The 16,178-nt window shown below is 47.1% G+C and overlaps 5 protein-coding genes across 5 annotated transcripts; 3 read left to right on the top strand and 2 right to left on the bottom strand.

The window, feature by feature from the left end:
* Positions 1 to 285: 285 nt before the first annotated feature.
* AO090038000150 (uncharacterized protein) lies at positions 286 to 2,547 on the bottom strand (the record flags this gene model as incomplete). The annotated part of the gene is made up of 1 exon (XM_023238423.1): positions 286 to 2,547. The coding sequence occupies one exon, from the start codon at positions 2,545 to 2,547 to the stop codon at positions 286 to 288; it is 2,262 nt and encodes a 753-aa protein (XP_023093013.1).
* A 78-nt stretch (positions 2,548 to 2,625) lies between these two features.
* Positions 2,626 to 3,774, bottom strand: AO090038000151 (uncharacterized protein; the record flags this gene model as incomplete). The annotated part of the gene is made up of 3 exons (XM_023238422.1): positions 2,626 to 3,229; positions 3,295 to 3,517; positions 3,540 to 3,774. 3 exons carry the CDS (start codon positions 3,772 to 3,774, stop codon positions 2,626 to 2,628), a joined length of 1,062 nt encoding a protein of 353 aa, XP_023093014.1.
* A 4,812-nt stretch (positions 3,775 to 8,586) lies between these two features.
* AO090038000153 (uncharacterized protein) lies at positions 8,587 to 11,186 on the top strand (the record flags this gene model as incomplete). Its single annotated transcript, XM_023238421.1, has 4 exons — positions 8,587 to 8,866; positions 9,312 to 10,364; positions 10,443 to 11,015; positions 11,134 to 11,186. The coding sequence occupies 4 exons, from the start codon at positions 8,587 to 8,589 to the stop codon at positions 11,184 to 11,186; spliced, it is 1,959 nt and encodes a 652-aa protein (XP_023093015.1).
* Positions 11,187 to 12,539: 1,353 nt separating this feature from the next.
* AO090038000154 (uncharacterized protein) lies at positions 12,540 to 13,066 on the top strand (the record flags this gene model as incomplete). The annotated part of the gene is made up of 3 exons (XM_023238420.1): positions 12,540 to 12,754; positions 12,873 to 12,961; positions 13,050 to 13,066. 3 exons carry the CDS (start codon positions 12,540 to 12,542, stop codon positions 13,064 to 13,066), a joined length of 321 nt encoding a protein of 106 aa, XP_023093016.1.
* A 1,692-nt stretch (positions 13,067 to 14,758) lies between these two features.
* Positions 14,759 to 16,163, top strand: AO090038000155 (uncharacterized protein; the record flags this gene model as incomplete). Its single annotated transcript, XM_023238419.1, has 4 exons — positions 14,759 to 14,953; positions 15,100 to 15,183; positions 15,249 to 15,687; positions 15,814 to 16,163. 4 exons carry the CDS (start codon positions 14,759 to 14,761, stop codon positions 16,161 to 16,163), a joined length of 1,068 nt encoding a protein of 355 aa, XP_023093017.1.
* Between the last annotated feature and the right edge of the window lie 15 nt (positions 16,164 to 16,178).

Genomic DNA, 16,178 nt, shown 5'->3' with positions numbered 1-16,178 from the left:
CTATTGATTTTTCGCCGGAGAATCCTGGTTAATAACGCATTCGACACGAGCCTTAACATGCACTTTTCACATTCTTATCAGTTATTCTTATTTTCTCCCATTTCTTACAATTGCTCTGCATCGCCAAATTGGAGCCCTATCTCTAGCTTTCCTTCTCTCAATCTACCCAGCTATTATCACTGGCATTTTTCAGGTTTCCAAGATGTGTTGCTTTGTTGCGTAACGACTTGGGGTATATTATCCAATATACATATGGTTATGGTTACATGTGTGTATGCTTGTATATCACTCTGAACCTCTTTTTCTAGCAAGAAGCGATAGTAAACCCTGTTTATCCGCCTTTGGGTTCCTCTCAACGGCTTGAAATAACTTGTCGGTGATCGGGAGGTTTGGGCGGTACTGCAAGAACTCCTCAGCAACTCGATTGCTACATCGCTCCAGGACAATCACTCCCACTCCTTCGGTCGCGGGAATCGGTCCTTTACAGTAGCAAAGCGCGCCAATCAGATAGTCAAAGCTGTCGGCGCCGTCGTCATCTTTCTGTTCCTTGTCGTATGCATAGTCCTGCAGCATAGACTCCGTCAATTCAAAGTCTGTAAGTTCTCCAAACACCACGGTCGCACGTCCTTTCTTCCGACCTGGAATATCAACATCGTGCCAAATCTCCTCCCAACTCGCTTTTAGATTCAGGTCTCGACCTCGAGCGAGAATAAGCTCTACTGTGTCATCGTTCTGATGCAACATGGCCTCCTTAAGTACATTTGCTGTCAGCGGCGCAGATTCCACACGATGTAAGATGGATGTCAGTATCTCTTTGCTGAGGTATTTGGACCTTGCTGCAGCCATCATTACCTCCTCTGTAACAGGGTCATAGTTATTTTCTGACTTTAGTAGTAGGCGCACTGAATCACGGTCTTCTGCTGCCCGTACCAGAGCTCGCTCTGTGATGAGCACATCCGGCTTTTCACTCTGCAGAACCTCCAGTGACCGAGGCCTGGAGGCAAATGTTTCCACCGCCCATGCATCGACATCCGCCAGATGTCGGTCAACAAGTAGCATGAACACTCCAAATGATCCATAATAATATTTTCCAATCTCGGTCTTCATAGCTTCGATTGGCAACCCATCTTGACGTCTCGAAAGAAGCATCTGCATTGCGCCTTCGTTTCTGCATGCCGCTACAAACACTCTGTCTGTTATCCTGACCTCTGGACATTTGTTCAGAATTATTTCAAGTGCCTGTGGACATTCTGTTGCTGCGACGAGGACATTCTCCGTAATGGAAAGGGAATCTCCTTGGACCTGGAATAAATACTCCATGACTGATGAACCACGGAATTTATTCCCGGCTGCTGCGCATACAATGGCCTCGGTTATTGGAACCTCTCCGCCACCGTTGGTCATCAGCAGTTCCAACAATTCTACTGAATCGTCTTCCCATGAAGCAGCGGCTATCTCCATCATTTTCTCGGATACGACGAAGCCCGCCTGCTGTCTATCTAGAACCAGCCTTACCATCGCTGATCCTTTCATGACGAGACCTTCTCTTACCTTCTCGGTCAACACAGTATTTGGGCTTAGTTCCTCAATCACGACTTGAAAAGTCTTTTCAAGGTCCCAGAGGTATCTAAAGGTAAAACTATCCATAATCTCTTCTGCTACAGTAAGAATCATTCTTTGGGTCATGAGAGCAGCTGGATCAAGTTTATCAAGCAGGAACTTCAGGATCTCTGGGCATTTATGGTTCACTGCTGCGGCGAGAAGGATTCTCTCGCTAATCTGCGTCCCTGGCTCTCGCTGATCGAAAAGCAAGCGAATCATGTCTGCCCCGAACGGATTGGAGGCCGCTGCTATTAGCGTCTCCTCAATCACACGGATATCCGGACGGGTCCGTAACAACAAATCCATAGCTTTCGAGCTCGCATGATGAGCACAGTGTGCAACGATCCAGTCGTCCACGGCGAGCTCAGTCGCTCTGTGCATTAAAGCAACATCGAGTCCGCAATAGCTGTAAGGAAGACCATCGCGCACTTTATCTAATCTAGCAAAGAAGGAAGGGCCGATGTGTATATCCTCATTGCATTTCTCAAAAAGCAATCGAATCATCTCTTCAGAAGACATGATGAACATCGCAAAGAATAGCACATCATCAGTAATAGGAATACAGGCCTCATGTCGCCGATCAAGAAGCCAGCTCATCAACTGAAGTCCAGAACTGTAATTTCTCATTATCCCAATGATTGCGCCGTTGTCGACAACCGTGTCGGGTCTCTTAGATTTGTCAAACAACAAACCCAAATCCCACATTAAGTTCACGATCGCTTCCAATTTTGCTTTTCCATGATTTTTATGATCAATATTTTCCATCAGGTACGTAATCGATCTCTTGTTGATTGCAAGATCTTTGCCCAACAGGAATTCCACAATATCAAGATGGCCATTTTTTGCGGCGACAGTCAATGCATTATCCCATTCACGTCCTTCGGAGGGCTCCAAAGGATCCGAACCCTGGTCGAACATTGCTCCCACTGTGTGTGCCAAGCCCATCCTGGCAGCACGATGCATTGGTAGCTCGCACTCTTCAAGCACCATGTGCCAAAGATTACTAGAGGAATATTTCGAAGTTTAAGCTATACACAGCCAATTGAAGTAGGCAGTAGGCTCAGTGAAGAGACGGTCGACCTTCCCTTGTATGTCCAGTACGTCCCCTGCCGCAGCAACATGGGTGTCCCAGTGTTTTGCCGCATAGACGAGGAAGGACTGCGACATAGCGACTTTCTCTGTCAATACCTCGTTCTGCGAAAGGAGATGGTCGATAGTCTTTATAGCTAGATCATGGTGGCCTTTAGGTTCTGTGAACCGGAACCGGTGATCATTTCCGACATCCTTTGAAACCACGAGGTATTCCTTGACAGAGAAATGTGCCAGCCTAATCGCGCCGTCTTCGCTGATGATCACAGGAGCGGTTGTACAGATCTTCACAATGAGATCAGGGGATAGCAACGATACCGCATCTGCGATAGTTTGTATGTCCAGCGGCACAGGGGCAAGGCACAGGAGAAGAAGGATTTCGCGTGCTATGTTTATATCCTTTTCCTCGATCCTGTCAAGTACTTCCCGGTACGTCTCCACAAGTGTTGCAGGAATGGTTTGTAGGGCATCTTTTATCTGTTTGTCTGTAGTGCTATCTGCCAGCCGTGTAATTTGTAGATCAGCCCAACGGAACCGCCTAGTTAGGTTAATAGGTTAGCTTAATTGTCTCAATTCATCAAGTCGTAGAATGAACAGCTATACCGTTCTCTGGTGCCCAGTAAATGATCAAGGATACGATTTTGCATATGCCGGAATTTTAGTAAACGACCGTTACTAATTTCAGTGCGGACAAATGTTTCAACATCCTCTGCCAGCTTGGCTTCCAAGTCAACGGTGGGAAATCTCTCCAGTGTTTCACGAATATCTTGCTCTGTCCTGCTCGTTGCAAGAATATGAAGCTTATTCTTATGACGTTCGCTAAGATCTACCAGGAGGGATAGTAGTACCTTTCTCATTTCTCCCCGATCGCTCGGGACACTCATCCAATGCATCTAGCACTAGGAAGGTCTCGCCAGGAGTGGTTGAAAGCACATCGTCAAGGGTATCCCGTAATTCCTTCCAACCCGGCTGCCTTCCCCGCCCGCTATTGCTTTCCCACATCTTGCTGATTGATTGTGCCAGCGGCTTCCGGCTGAGCTGTCGGATTAAAGACCTGACCAAGTTTTGTACGCTCCATGTCATTTCATTGCTGAACTGAAAATACCAGTATGCAAATGACTTGGTTGAATCTTCCTCACAGAGACGCTCAATGTCTTGTATGATGGTTGAACTGCATGTGGTCAGTATACATCTTTTTGTACCCGATGTTTACCTACCAGAGGACGGATTTCCCACAGCCCACTATTCCAGAAAGCCATAGGATGTGTCCGGCTGAATCCTTCCAATCCTGATATTGGTCTGAAGTAAGAAACCAGTTACCAGTATTGGCACTTCGGAATTTCTGCGTTTCGTTCTGGATCTTGGAGTAATCTGCCGTTGAAACCCAATCCAGGATCCTTTCCTCCTCCGCCGCTGCACGAGTCAGTATAAGCTATGTGTTTGATATATTCGAAATCATACTCAACACTTTGGACTCGATATTCTTGATCCCAAGAATGGCGTCGTCGATCTTAGCGAGAATCTTCTTCGCATTCTCTCGGTTGCCTATTGTCCATCAACAAATTATTCAAACCATGTAAAATGAGGAACAATCTCACAGAGGCTATCGCTCAGGTATGCCCATTTGTCGGCACTCTGACCCTTCTCCTTGACTTTTGCTCTGAGTTGTTCCAGTGGCTGGTCGGCAATTGCGTAGATGCTCTTGCGTACGCGAGCTTTTGAAGCCATTAGCCTGGATCTACTGCCGGCCTTGATCCCGATGTCTGCACTATAGGCTTACCGACAGCGTTCTGCTCCCGCACCTTATTCACTTCAGCGGAATAGTCGAGAAGTGCCGAATAGACCCCAAGAAGAGCATTATCAAGGTTCTGGTCGCTATCGACGTTCTAGTCCCGGTGATGCGTATCAATCAAGGTGTAATGGGCAAGAGTGTGAGCAAGGTACTCCGATGCTGCGAAAACGGCGTCTCGCCGTTGAATGTGATTTTGGACCATCTTTCATATTTAGCCTCTAGACTGAATCCAAACAGTGTATTACTATGTCCTTACCGTCAATCCCAATGAAACAATCGACCATGCAGCAGATGCTAAATCATGCGTGAGCAAGTATTATATTTCCCCGCCATGAGATAACAAGCTCACCATGTCCGGTAGGATCGAAAGAAACTGCCTTTGAGATAATGTCTTTCACCTGCAACGCAAAATTGAGAATTTTTTCCACTGAATCACGAAAGTTGAAATCGTTCCCGTCTCGCCTGCGAATCTTTAGGCCCCGTTTCTTCCAGTCTTGGTATTTCTGCTTTGTGGTACTGATAACATCGTCGATCGCATCCACCGTAGAACATCCGTTCTTGACCCTCAAGTACTCTTTGCGGTCGTCAGGCAAGCTTTCGAATGCTTCTTTCCAGAGATCTCGTTTCGCTGGTTTCTCAACTCTGGCCACGTCTGTTTTGAGGTTTAATGGCGTGGGTATAGTCTCCAGCTGATCCTTTGCCTCGTGGGGAATTCAACAGGTTGTGAAGGTGCATCATGGCCATCAGCTGTATCTGCCTTGCCACAGCAGAGCTTCTCCCGTAGGCTCTTGAACATATTGGACATGGACAGTTTATCGAAGGCGGTTCACTGAGAATAAGAAGTTGTTATGATCAAGTTACGAAGCTGAGGTGACGGAGCGAGTGAAAGGATCTCGGGAAAGAGTTCAGCTGAGCTGGCAGCAGCCATCGGAGTGGGCCTCATTCTCCACACCAATCCAGCTGATGCTCACTGAGATGTTGTGTTTATGACCAGTCGAGAGACGCATACCCTAGCCCCGGCAAACTTACCTATTTATAGTGATGATCGACGTTCCCTACTCAGTAGCATAGATCTCTTGCATCTTGGAAAATCCAATGAAGCGATGTGCAGCACAATTTGACCAGCTGGCAAATGCTTTTGATTTGACCAGAAAACTTTGTGAATACTCTTCGTCGCGGGTCTTCATCTCACAAGATCCTTCCTGTAGCGTTCGTGGTACCTTCGGCTTGCTTTGTTATCCCAGACCTGTACTTTAACAATGCATATAGGTTTTCTTTCTCTCTCCTTTGACTTACTCCTGTATTTCGTCTATATCTGTGCCAAGTTGAGTGAGAAATAATAGGCCAAGCCGCATTACTTGCCGGTGTACACCTAACCCGACCGAGATATATAGCGTAGACCCATGCACCGATTGCTAATACTACTTTGTTTAGCCATGGCTATGGAACTCGGGATAATATATCCGGGGAATCTACCATATCGTTAACAATTTGCTTTAAATGTACACCATTAAGTCTAAGGCTTACTATGTTGTCAAGATCTAGATCAAGGGTTCACTCTTGTACAGATTACCGGATAAACCCCCGGGCTCGGGTACGGGAACGGGTCGGAACGGGAAGCCCTAGTCTAATCCGGCTTAGCGAGGGCTCAGGTATGTCACTACAGCAGTTCGTGGCGACTTTGTAAATTGTAATGCGTTCGGATTGAATGCTCCGTCGACTGTTATATATTAAAACAAACTGCGCATTAGGCACCCTCGGCCCTGCTAGACAGAATATAACGTAGGCGCTTCCGATCCCGAGCTGATCTAAAAGGAAAAAGGGCAGCAGGGAGTCGAAAGAGCTATGAAACGAACTAAAGAAGACGAGGGGGGAATAAACTACCATTTAGGATCATTCATGCTTTCTCTGTTGCGTAGCATGTTCCTAGGAGCTCAGACATTGAGACAAGAACACCCGTGCTAGTAGGGAAATTGTGAGCGAAATTCGTTGTCAGCTTCCGAAATGGGACCCGTGCGAACAAGCATTGTGTTAGGAACCCAACTCCGAGGGCAAGAAAAGAGCTGAAGTAAGCGAGTCAGGGCTGGCCACGGATACCTTATCCTCGATGGGGTCATTTTGACTGCAGCATTCAGCAGTTAATTACTAGATTGCGAAAGCCATCCTAACGATCGTTGGAGTCACGAGAAGCGTTCCTGATGTTTCAGAACAAGGCATCGAGCCCTTTGAGTTTATCGTAGTGACGACCAAGGATATTCCAGATGTCCCCCCAACCGTCGCGGATATCATTGCCCCCGCGGTTACCCCAGGCAAAACGGCTATAGTCCTGGCTCAGAACGGTCTGAAAATTGAAATACCTCTCGCCCCCCGGTTTCGCACAAATCCTCTTATCAGCAGTGTTGTTTTCACGGGCGCATCTATTCTCCCCAATGGCACGATCCTGCATAGTGACACCGATATGCAGAGAATTGGGCCTTTTTGGAGACCGCTAGTTCCGGCTCATGTAGCAGAAGAAGCCGCCATAAGATATATGTCACTTTACAACCCCAACGGCAATCTTGATATCATACTCGACGCGGATGTGCCTGCCATGCAGTGGAGGAAGCTTGCCTACAACTCATCGTTTAACGCAGTCGCTACAGTACTGCAAATGGATACTTCGCGCATACGGATGTGTCAAAATGTGGTTGAGGAGTTGGTGATTCCCATCATTCTTGAGATCCGCGCTGCAGCTGCAGCGAAAGGGATCACTTTGCAAGAAGACCTGGTCGACGCGGTCATGACCCAGGATGGGGCTGAATCTTTCTTCAAGCCTAGCATGCTTCAGGATTACGAGAAGGGTAATTTGATGGAGATTGAGAACCTAGTCGGGGAGCCGCTGCGGGAGGGAGAAGTGCTGGGCGTATCTATGCCGACGCTCCGTCTTATCTACAACCTGGTTAAGGGTTTGCAAGTCAAGATTATGGACGAGAAAGGCTTGTGGGAAGCTAGATACCAGCCAGATAACGCTTACAAATAGGTCAAAGCTGGTCAGTGTCTATCTCACAGGCATGTGTGGGGTTCAACTCAATCGTCCTTCTAATTGTTGTGGGTTGTTGCACACGCATGGGGATTTGATGTTTGACCAGAACACCCTAGTCAATGTGCATTATCATTGGTGTGAAACTGGTCTTTATCTATGTAGTTACGGCGAATCAATGATCTCCTGCAAAAGCTTCAGTCCACTTGCGGGTCTTGGATGATAATTACTTTGTGGACCTCCCTTTAATTGTCCGGAGAATGTAAAATATTCCATGTTCTCAACACCAAGCCATTGTATATCAGCCAATTATATCTATTTCATAATTATTAGGTTCAGATGGATTATTTACTAATATGGCTAGCTGATTTATCTAGAATATTGACGAGTCCGATCCTGAGAAAATTTCCCGCTGCATTAAGTTAAAGCCCTAACTACTCCGGAGTAAAGGATTTATTCTATCTTTAGACACCTCGGCTTAGATCATTTGCCACTAGTTCGGGGCACTATTTGTTACTTACCCCTGACCCTAATGTCTACTATAATATGACTATTACTCCTACTTGTAATAAGCTTATTGATCAGATGTAGAGTAAAACTAGTAGCATAAAATATTAATCGTGGCAGTAGTAAAAAGCTTCGAGATATCCAAATGAAAAATTTACAGAGCTGGCGGTCGGGGCGCCAGTTCGGCATCAGATGACGCTAGGATGGACCTTGAAATGATCTGCATCTGCAAGTGAACTTGTGTTCAGCTGCGCCAACCACACAAAGCCACGAAGAAAAGTGGAGGGGTTCGGTTAGCTCAGACTCTAAGAGAGATACCGGTCGTCTGTTCAGCTGCCATGCCGTCAGTGGAGCAGCGGAAATCCAACATAGAACATCATGATTGGCGATGGAGATTATTTAGCGTCGATTCCCCAGCCATCCCTTTACTACTGCCGTGTTTTCTCAGCTCCGATGCAGCCGCAGATGTGGAATTCTAATTCAGACTTTTTATTCATTAGGAAAAGAAAAGACGGGGTTCAATCCCCCCCTGAAAATCAGTCTCTCGCCAAACCATTACTGCACTTGCACTGGCAAAATGGGCTGTTTCGGATTGAGAAAACTAGTCAGAAAGAAGTCATCACTCGAAAACAATAATCACCGAGTATACACGGTCGTTCACAGGTGGGAAGCTGTTAATCCGCCAGTTCACGAAAAGGAGCCTACCAAAGAAAAGGCTCTGAATGTGGTCGATGATGCCCCGAGCGAGGAAATATTGGCTCGTGATGAATCTCTCTGGAACCGAGCATATCAACAACTGGATCAAGGCTTAGTGAATCGATATGAGGACTTATTGGCAAAAGAAAGAGAGCAGATCAGTGAGTTGTTTCGGTCTTTATTTGCCCGGGTCTTCCCGATATTTCGACGCGGCGCTCAGATACTAACAAGCAAAAGATGACCCTAGCAAGGATGAGAACAACGAGAAGCACGAGACAAACCGCCAAGAAGACTTAGATATTATCCTCGAAGATGACCCTAGCGGGAATGAGGCAATCCGCCAGGAAGACTTGGATATTACCATCGAAGATGACCCTAGCAAGAACGAGATCAACGACAAGCACGAGACAAACCGCGAAGAGGACTTCGATTTTATCGTCGAGAACAACTTGGAGGACGCACCACAGGAAAGGACAAGTGGTATACGGCACGAGGAAAATTTGAGAGAAACGGCATCGTCCATCGAAGACCTCGAAAAGGCTATTCAGCAAGATGCCGCAACTATCAGCAACGAGATATCCGGACAGCATCTAAACCAGGTTGAAGAAAGCATTCGCCACAATATCGAGTCGACGCAAAAGCTTCCTCCACTGGGTCAGCGACATCTCGAAATTAATATTGAAGCCCTCAATATCCAGCGCCAGTTGTATGAGAAAGGACTTTCGGATGATGAATGCAAATGTAGGCAGCTCTTCTGGCTGGCCAGTAACGACGTGGGCTCCTCCCAAGAATCGTACAAGAGTGGAGTCCCAGATCGACTCGTTGGGACCGGCGGATGGCTCTTGGAACAGCCTCATCTTCACCAGTGGCTAGAGAACGATAAAGGCCTGCTGGTTGTTTCAGCTGATTCTGGATGTGGCAAGTCTGTTCTCGCAAAGCATCTCATCGACAATGTGTTGCCCGAATCCTGTCCATCGGCCACGATATGTTACTTCTTCTTCAAGGATCAAGTTCAGAATACGCAGAAGCAAGCCCTCTGTGCATTACTACACCAGCTCTTTACGAGCAAGCCTGCTTTGATCAAACTTGCAATGAAATCATTCAGTGAAAATGGAGATAATCTGGTCGACATGCTACCTGCGCTCTGGGATATCCTTGCTCGGGTACTAAAGGACCCTGGTATGGGACGGACGGTCTTCGTTTTAGACGCTCTAGACGAATGCAAGGAATCGGAATTAACCGACCTGGCAGACAAAATTAAATCCATTCAAAAAGACGCTGAAATTAGTACGAGATTCCTCCTCACCAGCCGCGCGTATGGGAACATCATGTGGGAATTCCGTGAGCTAAATGATGAATCTCCTCACATTCACATACCGGGAGAGAGCCAATCAGACAAGTTTACGCAAGAAGTGGACATCGTCATTAAACATCGTGTTGGGCTATTGGCTCGAAAGAAGCATCTCAATGCCACCATCCAAAGCCACTTGGAAGAGCGACTAATGCAAATGGACCACCGGACATACCTCTGGGTTCAACTTGTTTTCGACTATTTAGAAAAGCACAGCTTCAGGAAAGTCAAGGACGGCATAGATGACATCTCCAACCTATCAGATCAACTTCCCACAAGCGTCAACGATGCATATGTGAAGGCTCTTAGTAAGTCTGAGGATATACACATGGCACGAAAGGCCTTTGGCGTTGTGCTGGCTGCAACCCGCCCTTTGACCTTGACAGAGATGAACATTGCTCTCCACCTGGACCTCGAAAGAGATGAGCTGCAGCTTGAATCAGACAAAGACTTTCAGGTTTCATTGCGAAAACTGTGCGGTTCGCTTCTGACAGTGAACGAGAAAAAGGTGGTTTTTGTGCATCAAACAGCACGGGAGTTCCTGGTGCAGGAGAATGGCTTTTCTCTCGGCAGCCAACGAAGCCCAATCGATATGAAGGAGGCACATCGTGTCCTTGCAGTCAGCTGCATCACATACATCAACAAATTCATGCCGCGGGTCGTTCAGACTCATCCAGCAGATTCAACATCACTCGATCTTAATAGAGCCTTCTCAAACTATTCTGCTAAGAACTGGCTCCACCACCTCGAGGCTGCAGGACTGAGAGATGGCGAGGGGCTGGAACCGTACCTTGCCAGAATATGTGATCCGAAATCTGATGCCTATGCCTCTTGGTCCGCGCTTACCTACTTGGTTGAGAATCTGCCCGTCAATAAACATGACGAGCGCAATGCACTGTGGATGGCCGCCAGCTTTAGTATGACCTCGGTTGTCAGGAGGCTTTTTCAACATGAGGAGAGTAAGCCATGGAGAGTTATCGGCTTGGCCGTACGATTCAAACGCAGCTTTGTGCTCTGATAATGTGAAGGTCGACGTCGACTGTCGATGCGGTGGCGAAACACTCTTGATCTTCGCAGTCGATAGGTCGAGTAACGAAATTTCAAATTGCTTCTTCATACGGAGGGCATAGTTGTCAATAGGCGCAGCGAAAAGGGTCTACGGTGTTTGCTGTTGCGGCAGTGGGGTGATGATACTCCAAAGTGAAGATACTGCTTGAGGTGGCGCCAGTAGAGAGGAACACGTTGGACAAGGGCGGCGCATCACCACTCCTACATGCGATGGAGATTGCGATACAGGACAATGACCACAGCGTCGTGCAGCTGTTATTAGATTCGGGAAGTACAGCAATGAAGCAGCATTACGGGGCAGCCTTACGGTTTTGTTGTGGGCCAAAAATACCGCCGTCCGTGGAATTGCTCGTTAAGGCTGGCGCGGTCGATGGAATGGGATACAACATATGAAGCCCCATACACTTCCCCACCTGTCGCTATATGAAAGCACCGGCTCACTGAAATCAAATCAGTTGCTGGAGCCACTCCCCCGAAGGCCGACTAGAAAGCCCAAATCATGTAGACTTGGGCTACTACCACGATATTTATGTTGTTTTATATTATGTGGGTCTTGTTTATTACTTTGCTTTTGCTCCTTCACCCAAAGCGCACTTTAACAGCCAGAACGCTTTCTGGACATCAATGGTCTGCAATGTCGACGTGTTCCTTTAGCTCTTAGAACATATTTATGGTCCAGGAAGCCCAATATCACCGATGATCCGATCCATCATCTCCAAACCGACTTCAAATTTGCCTCGGGAGCGAGACACAAATATCAAGAACTACATGTCGTGTGCGAATGTATTTATTCTTTTCCTGGGCGTGTTGTGCTATTTATCCAATACATCAAGATAGCCTGAACAAGGGCTCAGCATGGTTATATCCATCAACACTCTTGATCATTCTTCCACGATCGGCTGGGCTGTTTAGACCAATTGAAGCATCCAGCAGCCTATTCATTGCTTTGTCTATTCATTGGAGAATGTTGAGCTAAACGCTTAATAAAACGGTAATATATAACGTACATTTCCTATGGACCATCCATCGCTAGATTTTCCCCTGCCTTTAATATAGGGATTTTGTTTCATATTCTAAACTCGTAGAGGATTGCACTTTTCAAGCATCTGCGAAGTTGTTCAATGTCCGCTCAGATATTTCCTGCTTCCAGCCCTGATGTGAGACCTATAAAGTTAGTTAGTGTGATGTGATAAATTGCTCACGCAGATGTTGGAGGTGATAGGTTTTATGCGTATTCTACCCAGCCTCGCCACTGAATCCTCCCGGATTGTTTGATTTCTGGTATAGCTGGATTAGTAGTAGTGCAGCTTTTCAATGGCCCTTGATCATGATTAGGGTTTGCATCGTCAGGGTATAAAGCCGACACACAATCCTATCTGATTATCTGATATGAATATCACTTTTACTCAAAAGAAATGAACCCCGTTATGAAATCCGAGACCAGTGCCGCTGTACCTCAGTCTCAGACAGAAGGATATGGTGAGTTCAGCCCCTTCCTTTATATTTATTTCTGCCATAACCGAATTAAGGTTGCCCCAGACAGAGACAGTTCTTTCCAGCACCTCCTCGGTGCAGCTGATATTGACAATGAGGATCAACATGGGAGCCAGTCAGCCATAGCCTTAAGAATGTGGGTGATTGGTGTTGCCTTTTCTATCATTGGGTGTGGGTTGAATCACTCTTCACCTTGTGGAGTCCTTCGATTAGTATCGCACAGTCGGCTGCGCAATTGCTTGCTTATCCAGCAGGTCGGCTCTGGGACACTTTGGTGCCTCAACGCATATTCTCTACTGGGAATTGGGCTCTGTCCTTGGAGCCACACTCGTTCAAAAGGAAGGTCAGTATTACGTATTATAATTGATTGCTCCGTTATTGAGGGGCTCACTGCATGAACATACTCTGATTGTTATTATGGCATACATCAGCTTTCACACGTGAATGATGGCAGATTTCCCTGTAATTCTTTGGGTTGAATTCAGCGTGGGCCTTCCAAATTCTAATGATTATTGGATTATGAAATCCTATGCCGGATACTAGATGGCTTCATATGGGAAGGAGAAGTTATCGCCAATACCTAGTTTGTCGGGATTATGTATATTTAATTTGCCTAAGATATGAAGTTATGTTTATATTACCACGTATGTGTGGCCCCTTAAGTGACCGAGAGTCAACTTGTCATGCTGACCAATTCCAAGATCTCAGCTTATGCGATGTTCTTGGCCCAGTGCCTTGGCATCCTAGTGGGAAGTTTACCTAGGCCAAGTTTCCGTCATCAACTGGGCTTTATGTCATATCCAAGGCATCTGCACCTCTGCACCCCCGAGGCCGTCAATGGCTTTCACTTGTCCCTCTTGGCGAACAAACTTCAACACCAGTATTATTTGGGATGCCCTAGGTCCACGTCGCCTTTTCTCAAAAGACTCGTGATATCGAAGTCTCTTCTACCTCTTAATCGTCGGGCCATGTCTCCCTGTGATTGTACATGTTCTCAAGAGACGGTGCCCGAAATCATTTCGGAATAATGTCAGTGTCCCCCTATTGCTGGCAGGCTTGTCATACATCCCCCTACCACAGGGATGTATTACGGTAGGTGGGCCATTGTCGGTCTTATCTTTGGGGTTTTAATTCGGAGATTTCACAGCGGATAGTGGCACAGTTATAATTTTGTGCTTAGTAGCGCCTTGGATTCCTCTGTCGCACTCGCAGGAATGATCATCTTCTTCCCGGTGTACTACACTGGGGCTGCAGATCACTTGCAGTGGTGGGGAACCGAAAGTCACTAGGTAAGTTCTAATTTCCGATATCCCTTTCCACTAACTGTTGGTCTAGGAACTGCCGTTGGTCTCCCAGAATTCATGTGATTCGGCTGGATGCCCCTATTGATCGTTGTCGAATGGGGAGACTATCAGATAGGGGCTTTGGGGCTCAGGGTGCGAGGTAGATCTGTGCATCACCTCATACAGTATGTCTAACCTCTCCCAGTATATGCGATCATGCCAAGTCTGGTGGTGGATGAACTTCAGCTGGCGACTGGTATGGAAGACAATAGGGGGGATGAACCTAATCAATATAAATTAGTATAGTTTAATTTATAGATGAATATCGACCGGGCTCTACAACGGTCAATTCCAATGAGGTAGAACAGATTAAAAAAAAGCATATACCAACGAAGTAAAAGCATCTTACAGTCAGCACCCAGGAGATAACCTGTTTGAATATCAACAAAGATGGGGACATGCTGCCATAAGCTTTATTTTGGGCCAGTCCACTTGGTGCCTGCGCGATATTTCTCCAAGTGGATCAGGGAGTGGGGCGTGGAAATCGTCCGTTGAATCGCGCTTTGGATCGACATCAGCCTACCAATTTAGCCCGTAATCACGATACGGAGCTACAAGTCTGCGACAGTAACTATCGGCGGAGGATTCCACGTCTTGACGAATCGATTCCTCATCATCCCCACCCCCTGGTTTGCGGATGAAACAACCCCAGTCTTTGCATACCTTAGGGGCATAAGGGTGGGATCTCTGTCGCTCCCTCCTGTCCGTCTTTAAGCTCCCACAAATGTAACTATCTTGGTCTTCGTTGGAATCTCTTTTGAGCCTCTTTCTGTACAGACGGCCTCCCGGTCTTTCCCATGGCAGAGGTCCGGGAAAGATCGCTTTCTCCGGAGCGAATAGCTTACCTGGCTCAATCCCGGATCCCCGAAATCATCTTTTGTAATACAGCGCTCCTCGCTATCGCGACCGCGGGGCTCCTAGTGCGTCTTTTCGTCCGTATCCGATATCTCACAGGCATCAATCTTGATGATCTACTATGTTTGACCAGTTGGGTAGGCCTCCTAGCGCCTCGTCTGTCATCGCTATTTACTGAAGCACAGCTGTCTAATCTAGATCTTTACGTTCGTTCTCTGCGTTACTTGTATAATGAGTACGCGGCCTTGGAAGAGACAGATGACCACATACTGTGCGCTAACAGTTCAACTCTTCAGTGACCAAATATGGGTTCGGCAAGCACATTGGCACGGTACAAGATTTCGGCGACAGGGCCATGTTTCTCAAGGTATGGGCACTATCCAAATACACATCTCTGCAGCCGTCTGCTGATTATGATCAATCCGTTCCCAGCTCGACTTCGTCACTATGCTCTCCTACGTCCTTGCCCTCGGCGCGATCAAGATCTCCTTCTGTCTGCTCTACCTACACATATTTCCGGGAAAGAAGTTTCGCATGGCATGCTGGTGGCTACTAGCCATTCTAGTTGCCGAAACAATTGAAGAGGTCCTTGTAGTGATCTTTCAATGTTGGCCCGTCCACAAGGCATGGGATGCCACCGGCCTCGTGGAAGGCAAGTGTGTGGATATGACGCTCTTTTATTACGCCAATTTTGGGATTAAACTAGCCACGGACGTGGCTCTTTTCGCAATGCCTATTCCTAAGGTACTGCGACTGAAGATGGAGGTAGGAAAGAGAGTGGGCTTGGTGATGATGTTCAGTCTGGGTCTCCTGTATGTTGCCCTCCTTCGCGCAGGAAGTGCTAGAAGACCTAACCAATATGGATACCAGTGTATGCGTGACAAGTATCATCCGAGTCACCTATTTTAACCCTTTCTCCGTGGACCACACATGTGCGTTATCATCATTTCTTGCCCCCAGTCATCTTAACATCTTACTAATGTCTGAACATCTACAGGGGTGTTGGTCGACGCAATGAACTGGTCTTGCGTGGAAGTCGCAGTCGCCATTTTTATTGCGTGCATTCCCTCCTTCAAAACATTTATCAGCTATCGCTCCCCAACATTACAGCGCCTACTCGGTTTCGCCAGCAAGGACGACTTCACCAGCCCGTCGAAAATGTACGGCTCCTCCACCCGTCGGACGTACAATGGATTCTCGACTGTGGGACAGAGTAGCATCAAGCTGAAACCGGTGACAGGACACAGCAGGGCTGATGTGGAAGCCAGCCACAATGGGTCCCAGGAACGTATCATACATGCAGGCATTCAAGTCACTACCGATGTTAGCGTGAAAGAGACTGTCTGAGGATGGGAGCAGACT

The sequence above is a fragment of the Aspergillus oryzae genome, chromosome 6, assembly GCF_000184455.2.
Source record: "Aspergillus oryzae RIB40 DNA, chromosome 6".
Classification (NCBI taxonomy): domain Eukaryota; kingdom Fungi; phylum Ascomycota; class Eurotiomycetes; order Eurotiales; family Aspergillaceae; genus Aspergillus; species Aspergillus oryzae.
This window is presented reverse-complemented; position numbering and strand designations above follow the sequence as displayed.